The sequence below is a fragment of the Hyperoodon ampullatus genome, assembly GCF_949752795.1.
Source record: "Hyperoodon ampullatus genome assembly, chromosome: 11".
Taxonomy (NCBI): domain Eukaryota; kingdom Metazoa; phylum Chordata; class Mammalia; order Artiodactyla; family Ziphiidae; genus Hyperoodon; species Hyperoodon ampullatus.
Window position 1 is genome coordinate 660,708 of NC_136924.1, and position 21,233 is coordinate 681,940.

Sequence of the window (21,233 nt, forward strand, 5' to 3'; positions counted from 1 at the left end):
CCAGGCCAAAGAAAAATTTTCAACAAATCAAGTCACAAAGTCTCCTCTCATTGTGTTTTTTTCCCCTTTACCTTTTTGTAGGTCTTTGTCATGCCTGTCTTTGTCATTTTTACTCTGAATTTTTTGGCCACTCTGTACATGTCTCATGTGTTCATTCTTTCTTTCTACTTTTTCTTTGATGTCTCCTTCTTCTTGTCCTCTTCTTTTTAATGTTGTCTGAGTCACTTGGTTTCTTTTGTTCTTATGCTTTAGCTATTATATTTTATGAAGTGGTCTTAAAGCCCAGAAACTTAACCCTCTCCATCCCTTTCCCTTCCCAGCCAGTAGAAATAATAGCTACTGTATATATAGGGACTTAAAGGTTTAAAATATAATGTAATATCTATTATTTCAGCTTAAGCAAAGTGAACATCTCTTTTAAAGTACATTTATTTTAATTATAAGAGCCATTTAAAAGGAGTGCAGCTATCTTAAAATACACTCTTGATACATTTGGGATATTAAGAGTTAAAATGACCCACCCATTCCCATCAATCCTTTTTCTTTCATATGGAAAGAGCAGCATATACCTCTTAGCAAATATGCAAAAATAAAATGTGAAGAGGTTTGGAATATCATTTCAGAACACAGTAATTTTAAATATAGTTGGTCTATTGTCCACCATGTTTCCCCAACTCTATTTTGTTTTGAGGTCCAAAGGGTATTTTGTTTTTTCGTGCTCCAGGTTCAGTGGGAATGAGCGGGCTGTGCGGGCACCAGTGAGAAGACTCTTCAGAAACAGAGCAGCCCCAGCTGATGCATGAAAGGTGCCGCTGACAGCGTTGCTGTCTCCTGTTCTTCCAGCCACTCACCAACTGCACACTTCACTTGGGATTCTGTCCTTCCTTGGCCATGGGCCTTGTAGAGATACTAAGGAACGATATTCCTTTGGTTGCCAGGGTTTCTGTATAGATTCAGCAGTGTATTTGATTGACAAGTATACCAGTAAAGCTAGGTGGAATTATAAAAGTGTATTTCATTGTAATGCCTTAAACTTGAGATGTAGTGTCTGTAGTGACTTTTATAATTACTCATTCACTTTTATCAAGGTTGTCTAAAAACTTTATTTTTGCTTTCTTTACAGTCCAGTACTCATTTGGGAACGATAGGAATATTTGTTTGCACTGCATCCTAATAATAATAGTAGTAAAAGTAATGAGGAGGAGAGACGTTATTACTACCTATTTAGGCAATTTTCTATGTCCCCTGTACTTGGCTATGCACAACATTTATCTAAAATCCATACTGAACCCTTGATATGCACCGTTTTCATGTGAATATCAAATGAAACATTGTTTCATTTAATCATTGTAAAAACCCTGTAAGGAATTATAATTCCCATTTTCCAGATGAGGAAACAGACAGGTAGGTGCAAAAAGTCACACATTCCTTCTAAACAGCTGTAATTTTTATTCAGGATGGCTTTCTTAGCAGCAGTCAAGGGACCAAGAAATCTGGATAGAATGAGAGATGGGGGTAGTGGACAAGATGGACAGGGTCAGCCTTTGTAAATGCAGGTTATTTTTCAGTCTAATAGTTAAAAGTCTAGGATTGTCTGCTCCAAAAGAAGTAAGAGTGCTTGTACTTATAAGGCAGAGCAAGATACGGAGTATTGGTGAGGAAGCCTCAACCAAAGCTGTCTTCCAATTTTTAGTTAGAATAGGCAAATGATATTTCAAATGAACTGCAAATTAATTAAAATTAATTAAATGGTGTGCCACACTCTATATCAATGACATGTGTAGTGCCACTGAAAGAAAGAGGTATTCTTCGAGAGGCCAGTGACTTGAGAATTCTTTTTATTGTCTTTGAAAATAATTAAATCCACATTTCAATGTTAATACAATCACTAATGAAAAGACACTTGTACTAACAGAGCAGGAAGGGACCTTAGAACTCATGTACTTTAGCCCTTGTCCAATTAGGATTAAAAAAATAAAGCCCAAAGCAATGACCTTGACTTGCCCAGTCCTGGAGGCAGTTACTGGCCAAATTAGGTCTACTAAGAACCTGCTGAGAAATAAATAGACCCATATCATGATTAAGCATCAAAATTTATATTTTAAAATAGTGTGTTTTTTTTCTTTTAGCAAGTATAATTTTCCTCTGGGAGATATTTTAACTGTATCATCAGAATTATTTCTATATATTATTCAACAGCATTTTTTATATTGGTATATATTTTATTCTAAAAGTAACAGAATTTTATCTTTATAAATGTAGTTATTTCCAAAGTAACTGTAAAAGTTATTAAATTATTAAATTTGAAATATGTGAGTAAAAAAACACTAGTTACCTATAATCCCCAAACCCAGAGGCTAATGTTGTTAATATTCTTGTTTATCTTTCCAGCCTCTCTTTTAACGTACACATTAATGTTTTTCTTTAGACTTAACACAGTGATATTATATATATATATATATTACACTCTGTCCTTAAAAATATATTTCATCATATTAAATACTATATTTTACCATATCATTAAATATTAATCTATGATATCATTCTTAGTTGCTATTTATATCTTAAACTAGTCCTTTATTGTTATTTTAAATGAGTCCTGATTTTTAACCTTAAAATACAATGCAGCAATGAAAAATTTCATAGCAAAATCTTTGGAAATTTTCCCGTTATTTATCTTAATTTACCAATCTACTTCACAATTTTCCATTTAATAATTACCAATTTACTATGTTTTAAAATATTAGTACCACTACATCACCATTATTATTTAACTCAGTAAAAAAATTTTCCTAAAAGACGCATGCCTTTAATTTTTCCACTACTTAATTTTTTAACTTCTACCCCAAAGCTTTTAGTTTTTAGGCATTTGCTTTTGGCAAGGTAAAAAAGGTTTAAACATATCACCAAAATGCAAAATATAAATTATTCCAAAATGATATACTGAATTTTTATGCTTTCAAAACTTTTATCATACAAATGAACTCTGTCATCATGCTATTTAAAATGAGAGGAGAATAAAAAACATAGTAGAAGTTACATTAATTAGGTAATCATTTCTGCAAAGTCAGTACCTTAGAAAGATAAAGGCACTTCCTTTGAGCTCAGCATTACCCCATTCATCTTGTAGGAAGACAGCTAGGAGAGACCAGCTCCCTGTTCTTTTATATAATGTATACCATACCCAGCTTTCCTTCCCACATGATAAAATTCCACTAAAAGATTTACTTCTGAGGCAGCAGTTAAAGAGAAATGACCATGGGGATATTCACATTTCATAAACAATTTCCATATTCTCTCTCCCTGTAATCCTAATATCAAGAATCTCATAGGACTCATTTGCACTATTCATAACTATGAGTTCTGTAGGTTCTGTAGGTTTTTCAGCTCATGCTTTACAAGAAATGAGCTTTTTTGGGCAAGCTTCCCTGGTGGCGCAGGGGTTGCTAGAAAAATCAGAGTGGTATTTTCCGGCTAATCCACGGCATGTGGGATCTTCCCGGACCAGGTCACGAACCTGTGTCCCCTGTATCGGCAGGTGGACTCTCAACCACTGCGCCACCAGGGAAGCCCTATCCTTGCTCTTCTAAGGAGCCTTATGAATTTTAAGCAAGTGTACCTCCCAGCATCTGCTAATAGCCATTACTTTCCTGAGAGTTTGGGGATTCATCGCTGAGATCAAGGGCTATTTTTCAGTGGACCATCAACAGGTTTCAGATTATATATGTAAATATATGTAAGTCTCATTTTCATAGTAATGAAATTTGATGCATCTGCTGTGCACAGGGGGATAGCTGCTCATGAACCTGAAACTTGACCTGCAGTTTCTTCCAGAGCACATCCAAATTATGTGGTCTTTCTCTTGTTTGAGGCTGCCGGTTCAAAAACAGAATTTGCCTCTATTCTGGGCAGCTTTGCTTTCAAAAGCCTCCTTTGCCCAGAACAGCTTTTGTTAGATTCCTTCAGGATGGTCTGTCTGCCACTTCATCCAGCACTTCATTGCTGGGTGCCCTTTCAAGATTTCTTCTCCCTGCTCTGTATATGATCAGCTTGCTACACAGCAGCTCCTTAAATACACCCCCAGCCTATGTCCTTTAAGTCAGCCAGAGGCTGTGTTTTAACAAGTGTCATTTCGATTCTGGTGAACAGAATGGAAGCTTATTGTTGGAAAACCATTCTTGCCACCGTTGAATATTTATCAAAGATGACTGGGGGCTTCCCTGGTGGCGCAGTGGTTGAGAGTCCGCCTGCCGATGCAGGGGACACGGGTTCGTGCCCCGGTCCGGGAGGATCCCACATGCCACGGAGCGGCTGGGCCCGTGAGCCATGGCCGCTGGGCCTGCACGTCTGGAGCCTGTGCTCTGCAACGGGAGAGGCCACAACAGGGAGAGACCCACGTACCGCAAAAAAAATAAAAAATGACTGATTAAACTATGGACTTTAAAAAAAGTAATGAAAAACAGGGGGTAGAAGTGACATCTGTGGCCAGTTCAGCACTAAGGGAATTGTAGATTGGATGCACTGGTATTACTCTGCAGCCTACTAGTTAGATCCAGGATTTGGTTGTTCTTACTTTCCATAAGATAGCGTTTTATGGAACAACAAAAATCAGCATTCAGTGACAATTACTGATGATTACTACTAACAGAAATCTATATATCTTATTTTCATCATCATTAGCTATGTCTAAGCTGATAGAAATAAGAAAGACATTCACGTATAGCCCATCCTGATTCTCAACTTACTATACTGTTGTTATAGTGCAAAATATCCTCTCTAAGAACAGTTTCCTCTCCTGCAAAAATAAACTTATAATACAGATATCATGATATTATCATATAGACAAAATAAAATAAGATAGGTAACCTGGAATGTAGTATTGTGCAAAAGTGGTATTTTCTACCTCTGATGCCCCTTTAGCCAGTGTCCAGGACTTTGCACTGATCAACCCATTTATTCATTTGTGTATGCATTTTACACAGTTCAGCATCAGCCAGGAGCACCTACTGAATTGCAAAAATATGGATTGTTGCTAATGACTATAGTATATGACACAAGTTATTTCTAAGTAACATAGTTTAGTATCTGCCTTTTTCTTTTTCCTTTTTCTTCTTTCTTTTTTTGTCTTTTCTATATTTCCATATGCCTTTCTGCTTGATACTGGAGACTGGTTTCATATGCAGTAACAAACCTCATTCAGTGGGCTCTATCCCTGAACTCTTTGGTATATTAATTGCTTAAGGCATTTTTTTTAGATAGTAAGCTGTTACTATTAGGTCTAATATGCATTGATCTATGATTTGATGATTTAAGTAGACATTTTCTTGTTAGTTTTTGCAAATTTTTATAGTGACCTCTTGGCCAAAATCATGACAATAATAATACAGTGTTGTGCCCTGTAGCCTGTAATATTTGGAGGGAAAAAATTCATCCTCTTTTCTAGCTCTTGATTTAAAGGAACACTTTAAACTTTTAACTTATTGCAGTTTGTAAAGATGGATGCATTTTTGTAATCTTATGTTGTATCTACCAGGACTGACACACTCTTCAACATATGGTGGCAATGTTTTCCCTAGTGATTGCAGATGTGCCGTGTGGCAAGCTGGTCATAAACAGAGCAGGGAGAAGAAGGTTTCACCACCCTCTGGGAAGACTATTATGGGTACCTTCGTCAAGGGATTCCAGGGCTGAGAGGGAAGACAGGAGAAAGAAGTGAAGCTCTTTTCTGGTTTCTTCTGATGTCTATATTCCTTTTGTTTCTTCAAAAACAAAACAAATCTATTAAACAAACAAAATGCTTGCCTTCAAATACCATAAAGGATAAAAAGCTTCAGTCAACAAGATTAAAGTAACTATTCTCCAAACATTTTAATTATTGATAGGAAGAGACAGAATAATATACTTTTAGCCATTTCTGGGAACTGTGAATTTTGTATGATAGTACTAACAACTCTACACATTTGGTATCCTGATACACAATCTTCAATATCCTGATTGTAGACCTACTTAGCTGCTTAACAGAATAAGATGAAGATCATCTTATTGGTAGTCATTCAGACGCTTCCTCCTGTTTTCCAAATACTCCATTAACCAAAGCAATGTTTTAACCATCAAAGTCTTAAATATTTAAAAGGGATTGTTTCATCTTGTTATCCAGAGAAAACATTTCTTATTATTAACCACATTCAAATTACAAATGAGAAATTTTAATAATAGATTACTAAATATTATACAAAGCAGAAATGCATTTTTAATTTTTTAAAAGATTGGAGTGTTCTTTAAGAGAACAGTTTTTTTTAAATGTGGGGTATATATCAAAACTTGAAAGAACAATATTTAGTAAAAAATTGCCACGGCAGAGTACACATGAGAATTGCAGCTTATAAATAGCCAAGATTAATTAAATCGAGTAACAGTTTCCCACTGTAACATTTACTTTCTCAAAATTTACTACTTATGTTTATCTTCTAGGTTCCAAAATTTGGAGAGCTATTTGAGAAAAATTATTTTAGAAAAAATTGTCTAAGAATTTAGGAGATGTTTCTGTTTTATCCAGATTAGTCAGTCTCTTCATCCAGTGCTTTCTTGTGGCTCTTGGGTCTAACAATTCTGAGAGCAAAATTTTTGATTGATAAATATATGAATGTTGGTGGAAATATAAGGCACCTTGTTTCTATTTTTTTAAGGCTTTATGTTCTGATTCTTGTTTAAATAGTTTCAAAAGTGGAAAAAATTTCATTCAAAACTATCTTTAAATAAAATACATTATTTTATTCATTTAATTGGGAATATTTTTGAATATTGTTACTATATAGCATTATCTCTTTCAGGTAAATCTAATTAACAAAACCATCTTTTTAAAAACTGACTAGTAGAGCAGAATCTGTCTTTATTTTCAATACTATGAAGGTTTTAATTAACAGAAAACCACCATGGGTTGCTTCTTTAGAATACCACTAAATGTTAGAGACATCGTCTACTGTACAGGAGTTTCACTACTAGATGAGGATGTCTGGGAATTCATATGGATGAAATTCCACTCCACCACGGCCGTTTCTGAAAAGAAAATATTACTGGAAGCCTTAACTTGCAGTGATGACAGGAATTTATTAAATAGGTGGGTCAATTAATTTTTAAAATTCGTGTAATGAGAGTATTCTCTGTTAATCAGACTGTACTGAACTTGTTTTTATTTCCTTAAATATATGCTAGTTACTGTAAAATTTATCTTTGTAGAGCTAAGGAAAACTGCCATATTAATATGACTAAAGCTTGTTGATTTGAAAGGTATACCTTAGTTTCTAACTAATTATATGTTTTTTCATATATATGTAAGACAATATTTCATTATAAAAAGAAGCGTTTATTAAAAAGAATTTTTAAAGTGAGTTTGCATCATCAAACAAAAACTATGATTTCTCCACCCACAAGATTGTTCAGACTTTAATTAATATATTAATTACAATACTATGAATTTGATCTTCCTCCTTTTATAAAAACAAAATTGTTCTATTGATAAAATTTTTTTAGTAAAGTTTACACTGGACTATTCTTTGAAGACTGTGATAAATTAAATCATGTAATTTTGGTAAGTTTATAAAAAATCTTTGTTATTGGACTAAAAATTTCCCCACAATTCTATTCTTAAAGGCTTCTAAATCTATCACTGAATTCTGAAGTGGTGCTGGATCAAGATGCAATTGATGTGATAATCCATGTAGCTCGAAATCCACATGGCCGAGACCTTGCCTGGAAATTTTTTAGAGATAAATGGAAGATACTAAATACCAGGTAAAAATAAGAGTTCAATCATTCATACTGGAGTGAGTAAGTCAAAGGTGACATATGAGAGATAAAAGCCCTACTTTTTGTGGTAGAACCAAGGTCCAGATAATAGCATTAGATTTTGAAGTAGTCAGCCAAGATGGGTGTTGCCACCCTTGTGAAACTCAGAATTAATTTAACAGTTCTATAACATTATTCATTTGTTAAAGATTGATAACCACAATTATATATGGAAATGTGCAGAGTGAAAAGGTTTAGCATTGCAGCTTTCCTGGAAGATCTATCAAACTGTCTTAGGTTGAAGGAATCATATCATTAAAACCCTATATCCTGAGTGTGTTGTAGAAAAGATGATTTATGAATCATATGTAATGGTATTATAACAAGAAAACTTTAATTACTTCTGTAGAATTGTTTAAATTCTTTAAAAAATATACATATCATAAAACACCTGAAATAAAACCATGATATCGAGAAGGAATATTTGAATGTCTGTATTCTAGTTACAGTAGAATTTATTCCTGAGCCATCTTGCTTCATGTTGAGAATAATTCAGCCTCAATTTTGGAAAATATTTCATTACGTATTTAAATATATTATAATAAATGTTAATTTATTACTCTAATAATCTCTATGGTATTTTAAAATTAAATTCATCATAAAGCATGTAAATCCTGCATGTTCTCCAACTTAAATGTCCCCAGACAACATACCTACTGTTCTATCTCTTAAAAACTGGTGTATAAACTTTATTTTTTAAAAGCATATTTTTATTGGTTGACCTTGTATAATGAGTTCAATTTGAATGGATATGTCATATTAAAACATATTTCTATCTATAAATATTTCATTGTTAGAAAGCACTGTTATACCTAGAAAGCACATTTTTTTCCTTAGTACTTTCAGCTCAGAAATTGGAATGTTTGAAAGATTAGAGCTTGCTTTGCTGTCATGCACATAGTATAATGAATAGTCAGACACAAGGTGGAATTAATATATATATAAACAAGTATTTCACTTTAAAAAGTATCAAATATCTACCAAATAAACAGTTTCTTTAGGGAGTGGTTTTGTAGATCAGAGTTCAGTGTAATGCATATATAGTTTATAGTCCCTACCAAAAAATGTTTGGTTCCTGATATGCCTGTTTTGTTTCACTGAGAGTCCATGATCTCTAATCAAAAGGTAGAAAGACTGAGACAGCATTAAAACCACTTCAGTCTAATGACCTCTTTGTTTTATTAACTGAACATTAATAATAGGGAAAACTCTGAAGAGGGAGGAAGAGGCATTTAGAAACTCAACTTTACGCTCAATTTTTCTGTAAACCTAAAACTGCTCTAAAACTAAAGTCTGTTACTTAAAAAAAAAAAAAAAAGGTAGGAAGATTGAGACTTCAGCGTTTCTACAGACAGGGCAGTGTGTATCTTGACAAATAGGACTGTCTCCTCCTTCTTCTACTCCTCTGTCAATCTTTGAACATGAAAGTTCATGGGGAAACTGTCCAAGGTTCTGCTTGCTTCCTGCCCTGCAGATTCTCCCTGGTTTTAGTTGCCATCAAATCTCGTGGCTTGAACCATTCCCAAATCTACATCTCTAACTCAGACATTTCACCTAAGCTTCACCCTATGATAGACAGTTTCTTGTTGAGATCCCCTACTGGGGTAAATCATCATTTTCCTTTTGTCTTCCTTTTCTCAGTAAATATATGGTCATCCACCAATTGCTCAAGCCAGGCACCTGGAAATCTACATATGGTTCTCCCTTTCCCTTGACATATGTAACAGTTAGGCTTGAGGTCTTATAATTTAACAATTCCTAAATGTTTCATGTTTCTTGAATTCTTCCTCTCTTTCCTGCTACCACTGCCCTAGTGAAGGTTCTTATCTCTTGCCAGTACTCTTCACAATAGCCTTCTGTCTCCTGTCTTTATATTCACATCTACCACCACCAGCACCACACACATACACATACTCACTCACACACACACTCACACAGACACATACTCACACACACATACACATACTCACACACACATACACAATCACACACATACATCTTCCCTTTGTCCCAAGTATCTCTCTGAAAAGCAAAAATGATATTTTCCTGCTGTAAAACCTTCAGTACTCTGTGCCACACTGAAAATCTAAGCTCCTCTCTTCCTAACCCTCCTATCTCTTATTCTATTATCCTCAGCCTCACAATTTATACACTCAATACCAAATGCATGTAGTCGTCGGCATACACCATGTTGTTTCACACCTCCTTGCCTTTGTTTATGTTGGCTCTCTGCCTAAAATTACTTTCTTCCTTGATATTTGAACTACTCCATACTTAATCTATCTGGCACCATCTCCCGGAAGCCTTTCTGAAGACCCCGCAGCTAAAGAGAATTTCTCTGAACACTGTATAATTTTATTTTCACCACAGTTAGCCACAATAACTGGGAATGATTTGTTTACAATACTAGATAGTATATTACCTTCAGAGAAAAGATTGTGCCTTTTTCTTCTTCACATAACTGCAAGCAAAGCATAAGCAAAACACTCTTTGAAGAATTATTCTCATTCCTGTACAGTAGGCCATTTCTGTAACCACATATTGATCACTAATGATTACTTATATTATTACTGAATGTTGATTTATTTTATTTTATTGATATAACTTTTCCCATGGAATAGTTCAATGTTAGAATTACAGCAAATTAGGATGGTCATACAGTTTAGCTCCCCTCATTTTACAGATGAGAAAACTGAGGTTCCAGAAGCTAAATTACTTAAGTTCCCACAGGTAAGAACAGCATTAGAAAACCTCTTGTAGTGATGACTGGACCTCTACTTTCAAAAACTCATAATCAGGCTTCCCTGGTGGTGCAGTGGTTGAGAGTCCGCCTGCCGATGCAGGGGACGCGGGTTCGTGCCCTGGTCCGGGAGGATCCCACATGCCACGGAGCGGCTGGGCCCGTGAGCCATGGCCGCTGAGCCTGCGCATCCGGAGCCTGTGCTCCGCAACGGGAGAGGCCACAACAGTGAGAGGCCCGCGTACCGCAAAAAAAAAAAAAAAAAAAAAAAAAAAAAAAAAAAAAAACCTCATAATCTTATCTTTAGAGTACTTTTTTTTTTTTTTTATTGAAATGTAGTTCATTTACAATACAGTTCAGGCATAAAACATAGTGATTCCATAGTTTTATAAATTACACACCATACAATGTTATTAAAATATTATTGACTATATTCCCTGTGCTGTACATTATATCCCTGTGACTTATTTATTTTATAACTAGTATTTGTACCTCTTTTTTTTTTTTTTTTCTTTGCTGTACGCGGGCCTCTCACTGTTGTGGCCTCTCCCGCTGCGGAGCACAGGCTCCAGACGCGCAGGCTCAGCGGCCGTGGCTCACGGGCCCAGCCGCTCCGCGGCATGTGGGATCTTCCCGGACCAGGGCACGAACCCGCGCCCCCTGCATCGGCAGGCGGACTCTCAACCACTGCACCACCAGGGAAGCCCTGTAACTCGTATTTGTACCTCTTAATTCCCTTCACTTCACTCCACCCTCCTCCCCTCTGACAACCACTAATTCTCTGTATCTGTGGCTCTGTTTCTGCTTTGTTATATTTTTTCATTTGTTTTTTTTCTTAGATCCCACATATAACTGAAAATATACAATATTTGTTTTGCTCTATCTGACTTATTTCAGGTAGCATAATACCCTCTAGGTCCATCCTTGTTGTTATAAATGGCAAGATCCCTTTTTTTTTTTTTGTCTGAGTCATATCCCATTGTATATATAAATGCCACATCTTCTTTATCCTTTCATCTGTTAATAGACACTAAGGCTGCTTCCATTTCTTGGCTATTGTAAATAATGCCACAGTGAACACAAGGGTGCTTATGCCTTTTCCAATTAGTGTTTTTGTGTTCTTTGGAAAAATACGCGTGAGTGGAATTGCTGGATCGTATGACAGTTCTGTTTTCTCATTTTTTTGAGGAACCTCCATACTGTTTTCCATAGGGGCTGCACCAATTTAAATTGCCACCAACAGTGCATGAGGGTTCCCTTTTCTCCGTGTACTCACCAACACTTGGTATTTCTTTATTTTTTGTTGATAGTCATTCTGACAGGTGTGAAGTGATATCTCATTGTGGTTTTGATTTGCATTTCACTGATGATTAGCAATGTTGAGCATGTTTTCTTGTACCTGTTGGCCATCTGTATGTCTTCTGTGGAAGAATGTCTATTCAAGTCCTCTGCCCATTTTTTAAATGGGTTTTTTTATATTGAGTTTTATAAGTTCTTTATGTATTTTGGATAGTATCCCATAATCAAGCATATCATTTGCAAATATCTTCTCCCATTCAGTAGATTGCCTATTCATTTGTTGATGATTTCCTTTTCTGTGCCAAAGCTTTTTAGCTTGATGTGGCCCTATTTGTTTATTTTTGCTTTTGTTGACCTTGCATGAGGAGACAGATCCACAACATATTGCCGAGACGTATGTCACAGAGTGTGTGGTTTCTTTTAAGAGGTTTATGGTTTCAGGTCTTACATTCAAGTCTTTAATTCATTTTGAATTTATTTTTGTATATCATATAAGAACATAGTCCACTTTCATTCTTTTATATATAGTTGTCCAGTTTTCCAATACTATTTATTCAAGAGACTGGTCTTCCCCCATTGTATATTCTTGCTGCCTTTGTCACAAATTAATTGACCAGATGTGCATGGATTTATTTCTTTTCCACTGATCCACGTGTCTGCTTTTGTGCCAGTGCCATATGTTTTTATTACTATATCTGTGGTATAGTTTGAGGTTAGGGTTGTGATACCTCTAGTGTTGTTCTTCTTTCTCAAGATTGCTTTGACAATTCAAGGTCTTTTGTGGTTCCACACAGATTTTAGGATTATTTGTTCTAATTCTGTGAAAAATGCCTTTGGTATTTTGATGGGGATTGCACTGAATCTGTAGATTGCTTTAGATAGTATGCACATTTTAACGGTATTAATTCTTCTGATACATAGCACTGTATATCTTTCCATTTAATTATGTTGCATTTAACTTCTTTCATCAGTGTTTCATAGTTTTCAGAGTACCTGGTCTTTCATGTTCCTTGGTTAAATTTATTCCCAGATATTTTATTCTTTTTGATGCGGTTGTAAATGGAATTATTTTCTTGACTTTTCTTTCTGATAATTCAGTATTAGTGTATAGAAATGCAGCTGATTTCTGTATATTAATTTTGTTTCTTGCAACTTTATTGAACATTTAGCCTAATAGGTTTTGTTTGTTTGTTTGTTTTTGTGGAGCCTTTAGGGTTTTCCATATAGTATAATGTCATCGGCAAACAGTGAAAGCTTTACTTCTTCCTTTCCACTTTTTGGATTCTTTTTATTTCTTTGTCTTGTCTGTTTGCTGTGGCAAGAACTTCCAATACTATGTTGAATAAAAGTAGAGAGAATGGGCATCCTTGACTTGTTCCTGATCTTAGAGGAAATGCTTTCATTTTTCACCATTGAGTATGCTGTTAACTGTGGGCTTGTCATATATGACCTTTATTATGTTTATGTATGTTCCCTTTATACCAATTTGTTGAGGGATTTTATCATGAATGGATACATAATTTGTTCTCAAGTTCTTTATATAGTTGTATTATGGGCATGTCATAGGAGGAGGTGAGTTCAGGGTCTTTCTACGCAGCCATCTTGATCCTGCCTCCAGTTTAGTTTAGTGTACTTTTTTTTATTTCAAAGAATATGATAACCTGTGATAGGTACCCTTAACACAGTAGACAATAAATGAAATGAGAAATCTTTCCAACTCACTGATACATAGTGTTCTTTGCCTTGGGTCATGAGTCAAGTAATTATGCTTGTGGTACAAAGATTATGACATTCAAATGAACAATTTGATGTTTTATTTTAAAACTCACATGAGAAAATGCTAATGTTTTGGGAGCATTTTTGAGAAATTTGGCTCAGTTTCTAGGAATGAAAAAGGATAATGCCAATGTCAATTTTGACTAACCAGACCAAAGGATCTGTGTGAATTACTGCTAATACCCAAGTTTTTCCTGCAGTTCTATCTCTTTTGGTAAGATCCTTCTTCCTTACAGTGATCTAGGTTGCTTTAAAATTTAAACTTTTAGGGAATTCCCTGCCAGTCCAGTGGCTGGGACTCTGTGCTTCCACTGCAGTGTTCGATCCCTGGTCAGGGAACTAAGATCCTGCAAGCCACGGGGTGAGGCCAAAAAAAAAAAAAGTAAAATTGAAAATTTTAAAATGTTTCTTTCTCTAGCTTTATATTGGAAATATAGTAATTCCTAAATATAATTTTAGAGGGCTCTCTTTAGACCTCTTTGAAACACTGAGCCAAATCAGGATGCATTTGATGGCATCCCATAGCCACAGCTCTTTGCACCTCCCTGACTCCCTAGGGAAATGGCCTTGAATGGCATTAAGACAACACAGGTCACTTGGAGCCCTTGAGAAGGATTCTTAAAAAATATGTGTTGGGCTTCCCTGGTGGCGCAGTGGTTGGGAGTCCGCCTGCCGGTGCGGGGGACGCGGGTTCATGCCCCTGTCCGGGGGGATCCCACGTGCCGCGGAGCGGCTGGGCCCGTGGGCCATGGCCGCTGGGCCTACGCGTCCGGAGCCTGTGCTCCACAATGGGAGAGGCCGCAGCAGTGAGAGGCCCACGTAACGCAAAAAAAAAAAAAAAAAAAAAAAAAAAAAAAAAAAAAATGTGTAGTAGTATTTCCTAAATTACTGCCTGCTTTAACATTAAGACTTTTTTTAATCTTTCAAGGTATGGAGAAGCATTGTTTTTGAATTCCAAACTTATCAGTGGAGTTACAGAATTTCTTAATACTGAAGGTGAACTGAAAGAGGTAAATATTTTCAGATGAGTTCTAATGCTTTTCTTTTATAAAGATATGAAATTATACATTTACTTCAACCGTTTCTTTCCAATAAAGTCATACCCATTCCTTTGAAGTGCGTGCGCACGTGCGCACACACACACACCCCCATGCTAAAGACTTTACACCATTCATTATTTGCGAAGGTATTTCTAACATATTAGTATTTAATATTGAATTCCCATGAGAGGTGCTTGAATGCAAAGATTCTCAAGTTGGGAGACTCCAAATACACTCCAGAAATCTTTGATCCAATCAGCCACCCCTCTATTGATTCTGTGAACCCAGTTTGGGATCCTTGGAACAAAAAAACTATCCTGTCACAATGACTCAGTATTTGGATACAGAGGACCAAGGTTGCTATTGAGGTACAGAACTTGAGATTCATTACTTTGTGGTCTGGTCTACACAAAGAATGACAATTGGATATGGTAATAATGCTTCATGCTATTTGGTTTGTTAAATGGAATAAATTCATACATTTGGATGGAAGTGTATCTGGCAACATATATTGATATTAATAGTTCATTTAAAATTCTGCTGGATACAATCACAAGTGGATTTCATTGATGAAATTGAACTTATTTTTTTAAGGACTAGTGTCCAGTTTGCAGAGTATCTAACATTTTCTTTTTTCTGTTTTATGTCTCTGGAAATTTAAACCAGCTAGTTTTGTGACCATTAATTCACATCTCTAATAGTTAGGGGTATGAAATGGGCGGTGGGTTAAGTAGGTAGGAGGAAGGAGCAAAATATTTGACTGATTAAAATGAGTTGGGCTTCAAACATTTATTGCTTTTTAGTCTGCTGCTCAACTCCATTATAAAATATAGCTGAGATTTGGGATTGAGAATCACAGTTTCCTCAGTTTTCACTGACAGAATGCCCAATGTTCTGTGACACAGAGCTCATCCCATTGAGCAGGATTCTCCCAGAAGCATCCACCCTGGCACCATCCCTAATATCTCCTAATATTGTCCAATTTTGTATGGTCATCCCCCACGCACTCACTTGGATTCTTTCACACCATGAGCTAAGCTAAGCTAAGTCTCTGATTGTAATGATTTGAAATTCAATTTTTATCCCTATGTGTGTTCCCAATGCTGAAGAATTTGAAAGCTCTAGCACATGTTTTACTATATTTTTTATATTTAATAAAGGAAGCTAAAAGGGAAGGAATTCTTTCATATCCATAGGAAAGAGAAAGAAAGAAAATTAAGTTAATGAGTTTATGTATTTAAATGAAGTAGTTTTAATTCTTTGATTTTACATTCAATAATCGGAATGAAAGGCTCATTTAGTGACAACCTGTGCAGTCACTGAAGTGAACACAGCCGTGAAAGATCTCTCCTCTCCTCCCTTCTCCCCTGCCCTCCTTTTAGCTCCTTTCCTTCTGCCGTCTTCCTCTCCCCTTGCCTCTCTCCTGTTCTCTCTCCCTCTTCTTCTGTTCTCTAACTCTATCTTTCATGTTTTCCTTGCTTCAGTATAATACCCAGCTCATGGAAAAACATCTGTTAAATGGATATTTAAATTGATTTTATCATATGATGACCATTTTGCTTTACATATTTCACTTACATATTTAAGTTTTTACACTTGACTTAATTGCCGTTTGAAATGTTCCAAGATACCCCTATAATGAAAGGTGCCATTTGAAAACTGAAACTCAACTGTGGCTTTTAGTCCATTATCTGCAAAGCAGCTAGCTTCACAATACAGGCTCTCTGTAGCCTGAGTGATGAATCCCTTCATGACACAGATGCTTGCACTGACTTTCCAGTTTACCAACTGCTGCCTGAGGCTTTTCCATACTTTTATTACTTAATCATCGACTGTAGGATTGTGGGTGGGCGGGGGGTTAATTTGTATTGCCGATAACCCCCTTCCATAAATATAAAGGAACTGAGGAAGTTTCAGTCTCATTTTCCCATAACCAATGAGCCTCGTAAGCAGAGAAACCAATATGCTCCCTTTGGATGTAGCATATTCTTATTTTCAAAAGTTTATAGATCAAAAGTGAATTGGCATCTTTATGAATTCTGAAAACTAATTTGAGATTGTAATGATCCCCATCAACTTTAGGGGCATTCAGCAGAGACGCTTACATTTTTCTATGGTCCCTTCCCCAAAACTACATTCTAGTACCTGAAACTGGCAATTTCCTTCTAATTACATAGCTCTAGCAATTTGAACAATATTTCTCCATGAAACAGTACATCACTTCCTTAATTTTAAACTAATGGAAGTACAACCTCATGGAACCTCAGAGGCCCTTGCCATTTTTCCATACTAATGCCCGTTCAGCATCCTCTTCAGCGCTCTTTTTTTTTTTTTTTTTTTTGCGGTACGCGGGCCTCTCTCTGTTGTGGCCTCTCCCGTTGCGGAGCACAGGCTCCGGACGCGCAGGCTCAGCGGCCATGGCTCACGGGCCCAGCCGCTCCGCGACATGTGGGATCCTCCCCGACCGGGGCACGAACCCGCGTCCCCTGCATCGGCAGGCGGACTCTCAACCACTGCGCCACCAGGGAAGCCCCAGCACTCATTTTTTTGGCCGCTTGAGCCTTATATACAACACTGATCTAAAAGAACATAGATCCTGTTCATTACAGACATCCCATCTACAGTTTTAATGTTGAAAATATAAACCTCATAATCGGGCAATAGCTAATTCGATTCATTTATATAGTTACTAAGTGTATATTGTGTGCTGCACTTTACAAATTATTTTGTGATGTTTAAGGTCTAGAGTACCCTAAATCAAGAGTACTAAATACAAAAATGTTTTTAATAGAGAAATTAACAAACATGTCTAGAAATTTTATGCTAAGGAGAACAGGGAACACAAACAACTCTGACATCTTACTAAATGTTATTTTATAAAAATGTCTAAACTAAATACTAAATGTTTTTCAAATATGAAAATGTTTTTTAATAGGGAAATTAACAAACATGTCTAGAAGTTTTGTGCTAAGGAGAACAGGGAACAACACAAGCAACTCTGACATCTTACTAAATGTTATTTTATAAAAATGTCTAAACTTGCAACATTTTCAAATAAAAGCATAAGATGGCATAAATATTTAGGAAGCACAATAATAAAAACTAATAGCAGCAGAACATCTACCAAAGAGCTGCCAAAATAAGCAAACTGGAATGCCAAATGCCTTCCATCTACCCCATGCCCTCTAAAGTGAGGCGGGGGTCTGGAAGGTGCTGTGATCATGCCCCAGGACCAGTCAGATGGCTGCTCTGACCACAGGTTCGCCAGAAGAGTTGTGGAGGAGTATGAGGCATAATAAGATCAATTTATGACAACTATGGAAAGTGGGCCACATGTGTTCTGATGAATAAGCTACTCGTAAGATGCATGTGAGTCGTCCCAAGCTCTGTGAGCTCACAACGGAAGTATTTAGTGCACTTAAATAGTGATTTAAGGAATGAATCCCTAGAGAACCCCCAGTTACATTTTCTACTGAGAGTTCTCTTGCAGGATAACCTGACCTACTATCTTTGTGTCAATAACACATTCATAGTCAATCCCATAGTTTGCCTTTGAGGAAGACTTAAGAGTTTTACATCATGTGTTCAGGCTGGCTTTCTACCTCGTCAAAAGGCCAAGAGCTCACTCCACAGAGTCAAAGTTGCCAAAGGTCATTTATCACTATCCGGCATATTCATTCAGTGACTGCCTAGGAAAATATGTAACAATGTGGAACATAGTTTAAAAGAAGTAGCTGTAATTTGTTTTCCTGATTGACCTGTATTATGTAAATAACGCCACTGTAATGCATAGATGTAATGTACAAATGTACACTGTAATGTACATATTTTTGTAATAAAACACAAAATTCAAAGTATAGATTAAAATGTACTATTTGTTGCTTTAGGAATATAGATTGAATGAATCTGAACATAAATATATAAATACAAATGAATCACTGGATTAGTCAGTTAAGTTTAAAAATATGATTCAAATGCTTTCATTAGACTTCCTTTTTATCTATGTGTACATGTCACAGGTATAGGTGTGTGGCACAGTGCCAGAATATTGAAGGTATTCAATAAATTCTAGTCTTTCCTTTCATCCTCTTTCTTTTGTATGTGTAAATCTGGTCAGGTGTCAGATCAGTTTTAAGGATAGCACTGATAAATCTTTGTTACATAATACATTGAATATTTTGCATGTTATTAAAGCATAGTGAATTTGAAGTCTTATAAAGAACATAGCTCTGAGATATGGTTATCCACTGCTAATGCTTCAGGGCACCAGGTTTTGTAGGAAAGTAGAGGATAAACTTTGAAAAAAACCATCAGTATCATGTAATCAAAGTAATACTGTCATAAACAAACCAAGCTACCCATGAACCAATTTCTAGATTAATTCAGAAAGGTATAATTAACTCCATTTTAATGACTCCCCTGCCCCTGTATCTCCCTATCCCTGAGTCAAGCTTGATGACATTTCTCTCCTGGCATATTCTCCATGTGGTGCCCACCATGTGATGAATCACACCCCACACTAATTACACAGTATAACACTTCTGTGTTGCAAGTTGATTTTTCACATGTCTATTAGCACTGCAATTGCTGGTTGGTTGCCAGTTTCTTAAGACATATCAAACAGAGAGAAAAACTGCTAGTATTTAATCTTGAAATAAAATCCTTGAGCATTCCCAGAGTATGTGGACTCTCTAGAGAAAAATTTTTATCCATAAAATTATGACAAAACATTCAAAAATTATAACATTTTAATTAAAGCTCAAATTCTCTAGCTAAATGAATCGACATTCCTCCTTCATTCTTTCTAAATCTAGTTGCTCAGGTGATTGCAGTGTCATTTATCATCCACTTTTCATAGCATCATTACTTTTTTTTCCACCGCCCAATAATTTTGATATTTCTTTGCTATCAAAGATAGTGTCAGGCACTCATACTATTTATTTGAGAAGATGAATAATTTTCTCTCTAAGCACAAAAAGTTAACTTTAATCCTTATATTCATTTTAAGGCTATTTATTACATTAGATAGCTTTGTTATTAGAACTAGTCTTTACCACAGTCCCATCAACCTATTATGAAAAGACAAATTAAATATGTCTATTTTAATATTTATTTATGAAACAAGAAGCTGAATTTGGAGCTATTTAAACTGTAATGTCCACTCTTTTTTTCCTTTCAGTTCCAAAAAAAATTACATTACACCTAGTGGACACAATCTGTTTTATTCCATTTCATTACTAAGCTCATTCCACATATTAAATATACCTTCTGTAGTGACTGTGACACTTTTCTTCAAATAGATTCTTGTTTATATGTGTTGGACATGAGTTATTTTGAAGACGTGTATTTACCATTTTTAAATTATATTTTTTATTGAAACGTGGTAGAAATACAATATTGTGTTAGTTTCAGGTATACTATATAATGATTTGACATTTGCATACATTATGAAATGATCACCATAATAAGTCTAGTAACCGTCTGCCCCCATACGAAGTTATTAGAGTATTATTGACCATATTCTTTATGCTGTCCATTTACTATTTTAATATTTCTATTTCCAGCTAAGGAACTTCATGAAGAGCTATGATGGAGTAGCTGCTGCCTCTTTCTCAAGAGCTGTGGAAACTGTCGAAGCCAATGTACGCTGGAAAATACTTTATCAAGATGAGCTTTTCCAATGGTTAGGAAAAGCTCTGAGACACTAATGTGTGTCTCTTAAAAACAATTCGACTCAGAATTTTGTGAGAAGACCTGCTTTGTGTGGAATGAGGAAAATGGCCAGATTTTCAGTGTTAACGTGTGGGAGGAAATTTTTTTTTTAATTTTTGGTTTGGGGAGATTTTTTTGTTTCATTCATTCTGTTTTGTTTCTCTACTGGGTGTTCTTCTCTAAAGAAACTCTTGCAAGTTCAACTAGCCATGACTGCTTCAGCTATACATTCCTCACTGTACAGGACCAAATATGATAGTGGTGCATGTTGACGTTGCAGTCAGTATGGAAAAAACATATTCAGAATATTTTGTGCATGGTTGTATGGCCCTGCCTGTGTTCTAGCATGCTTATTTAAAATGTCCAATGTTGTATGTGAATATATGTTACATTGGGATTGACATTATGCAGAAGCACAAAGATTATCTGTGACAATCAGTGATGCAATGAAAGAAAAACTAAAACAGGGAATTATATTCTTAGTCATGGGCAATGTGAGAAGTGAAATAGCCCTTTAAGTGATTGGTGTCACTTATTTCAGCACTTGGATTGTCTTTCAATGATTATTGTACTGCTAACTCATTTTCTTTGAGTTAAAGCTGTGTATACATTAAAAAATGCATATAGATAGTCTATGCATATGTATATGTACATAGGGAGGCCCCATATGTATATAGTATGTTGTACACTGCATTTGTGCAAAGACTCTCTTCAGCTCAAAGAAAATTTATCTCTTTTTATAAACTTATGCAAACTTTGGAAAGGCTTCAAAGAATTTATCTCAACACTATCCTTCCTGACAATTTCCTGACTAAATTTCT

At 35.8% G+C, this 21,233-nt stretch overlaps 1 protein-coding gene across 1 annotated transcript in view; it reads left to right on the forward strand.

The window, feature by feature from the left end:
• The window catches only part of TRHDE (thyrotropin releasing hormone degrading enzyme), a gene marked incomplete at both ends in the record, with an annotated part of 409,908 nt that extends 389,500 nt beyond the window's left edge, over positions 1-20,408 (forward strand). The window contains 4 exons of the mRNA XM_079715341.1: positions 6,950-7,117; positions 7,651-7,791; positions 14,589-14,670; positions 20,265-20,408. Coding sequence (XP_079571467.1) covers positions 6,950-7,117; positions 7,651-7,791; positions 14,589-14,670; positions 20,265-20,408 — 535 coding nt within the window. The remainder of the gene's footprint in view (positions 1-6,949; positions 7,118-7,650; positions 7,792-14,588; positions 14,671-20,264) is intronic.
• Between the last annotated feature and the right edge of the window lie 825 nt (positions 20,409-21,233).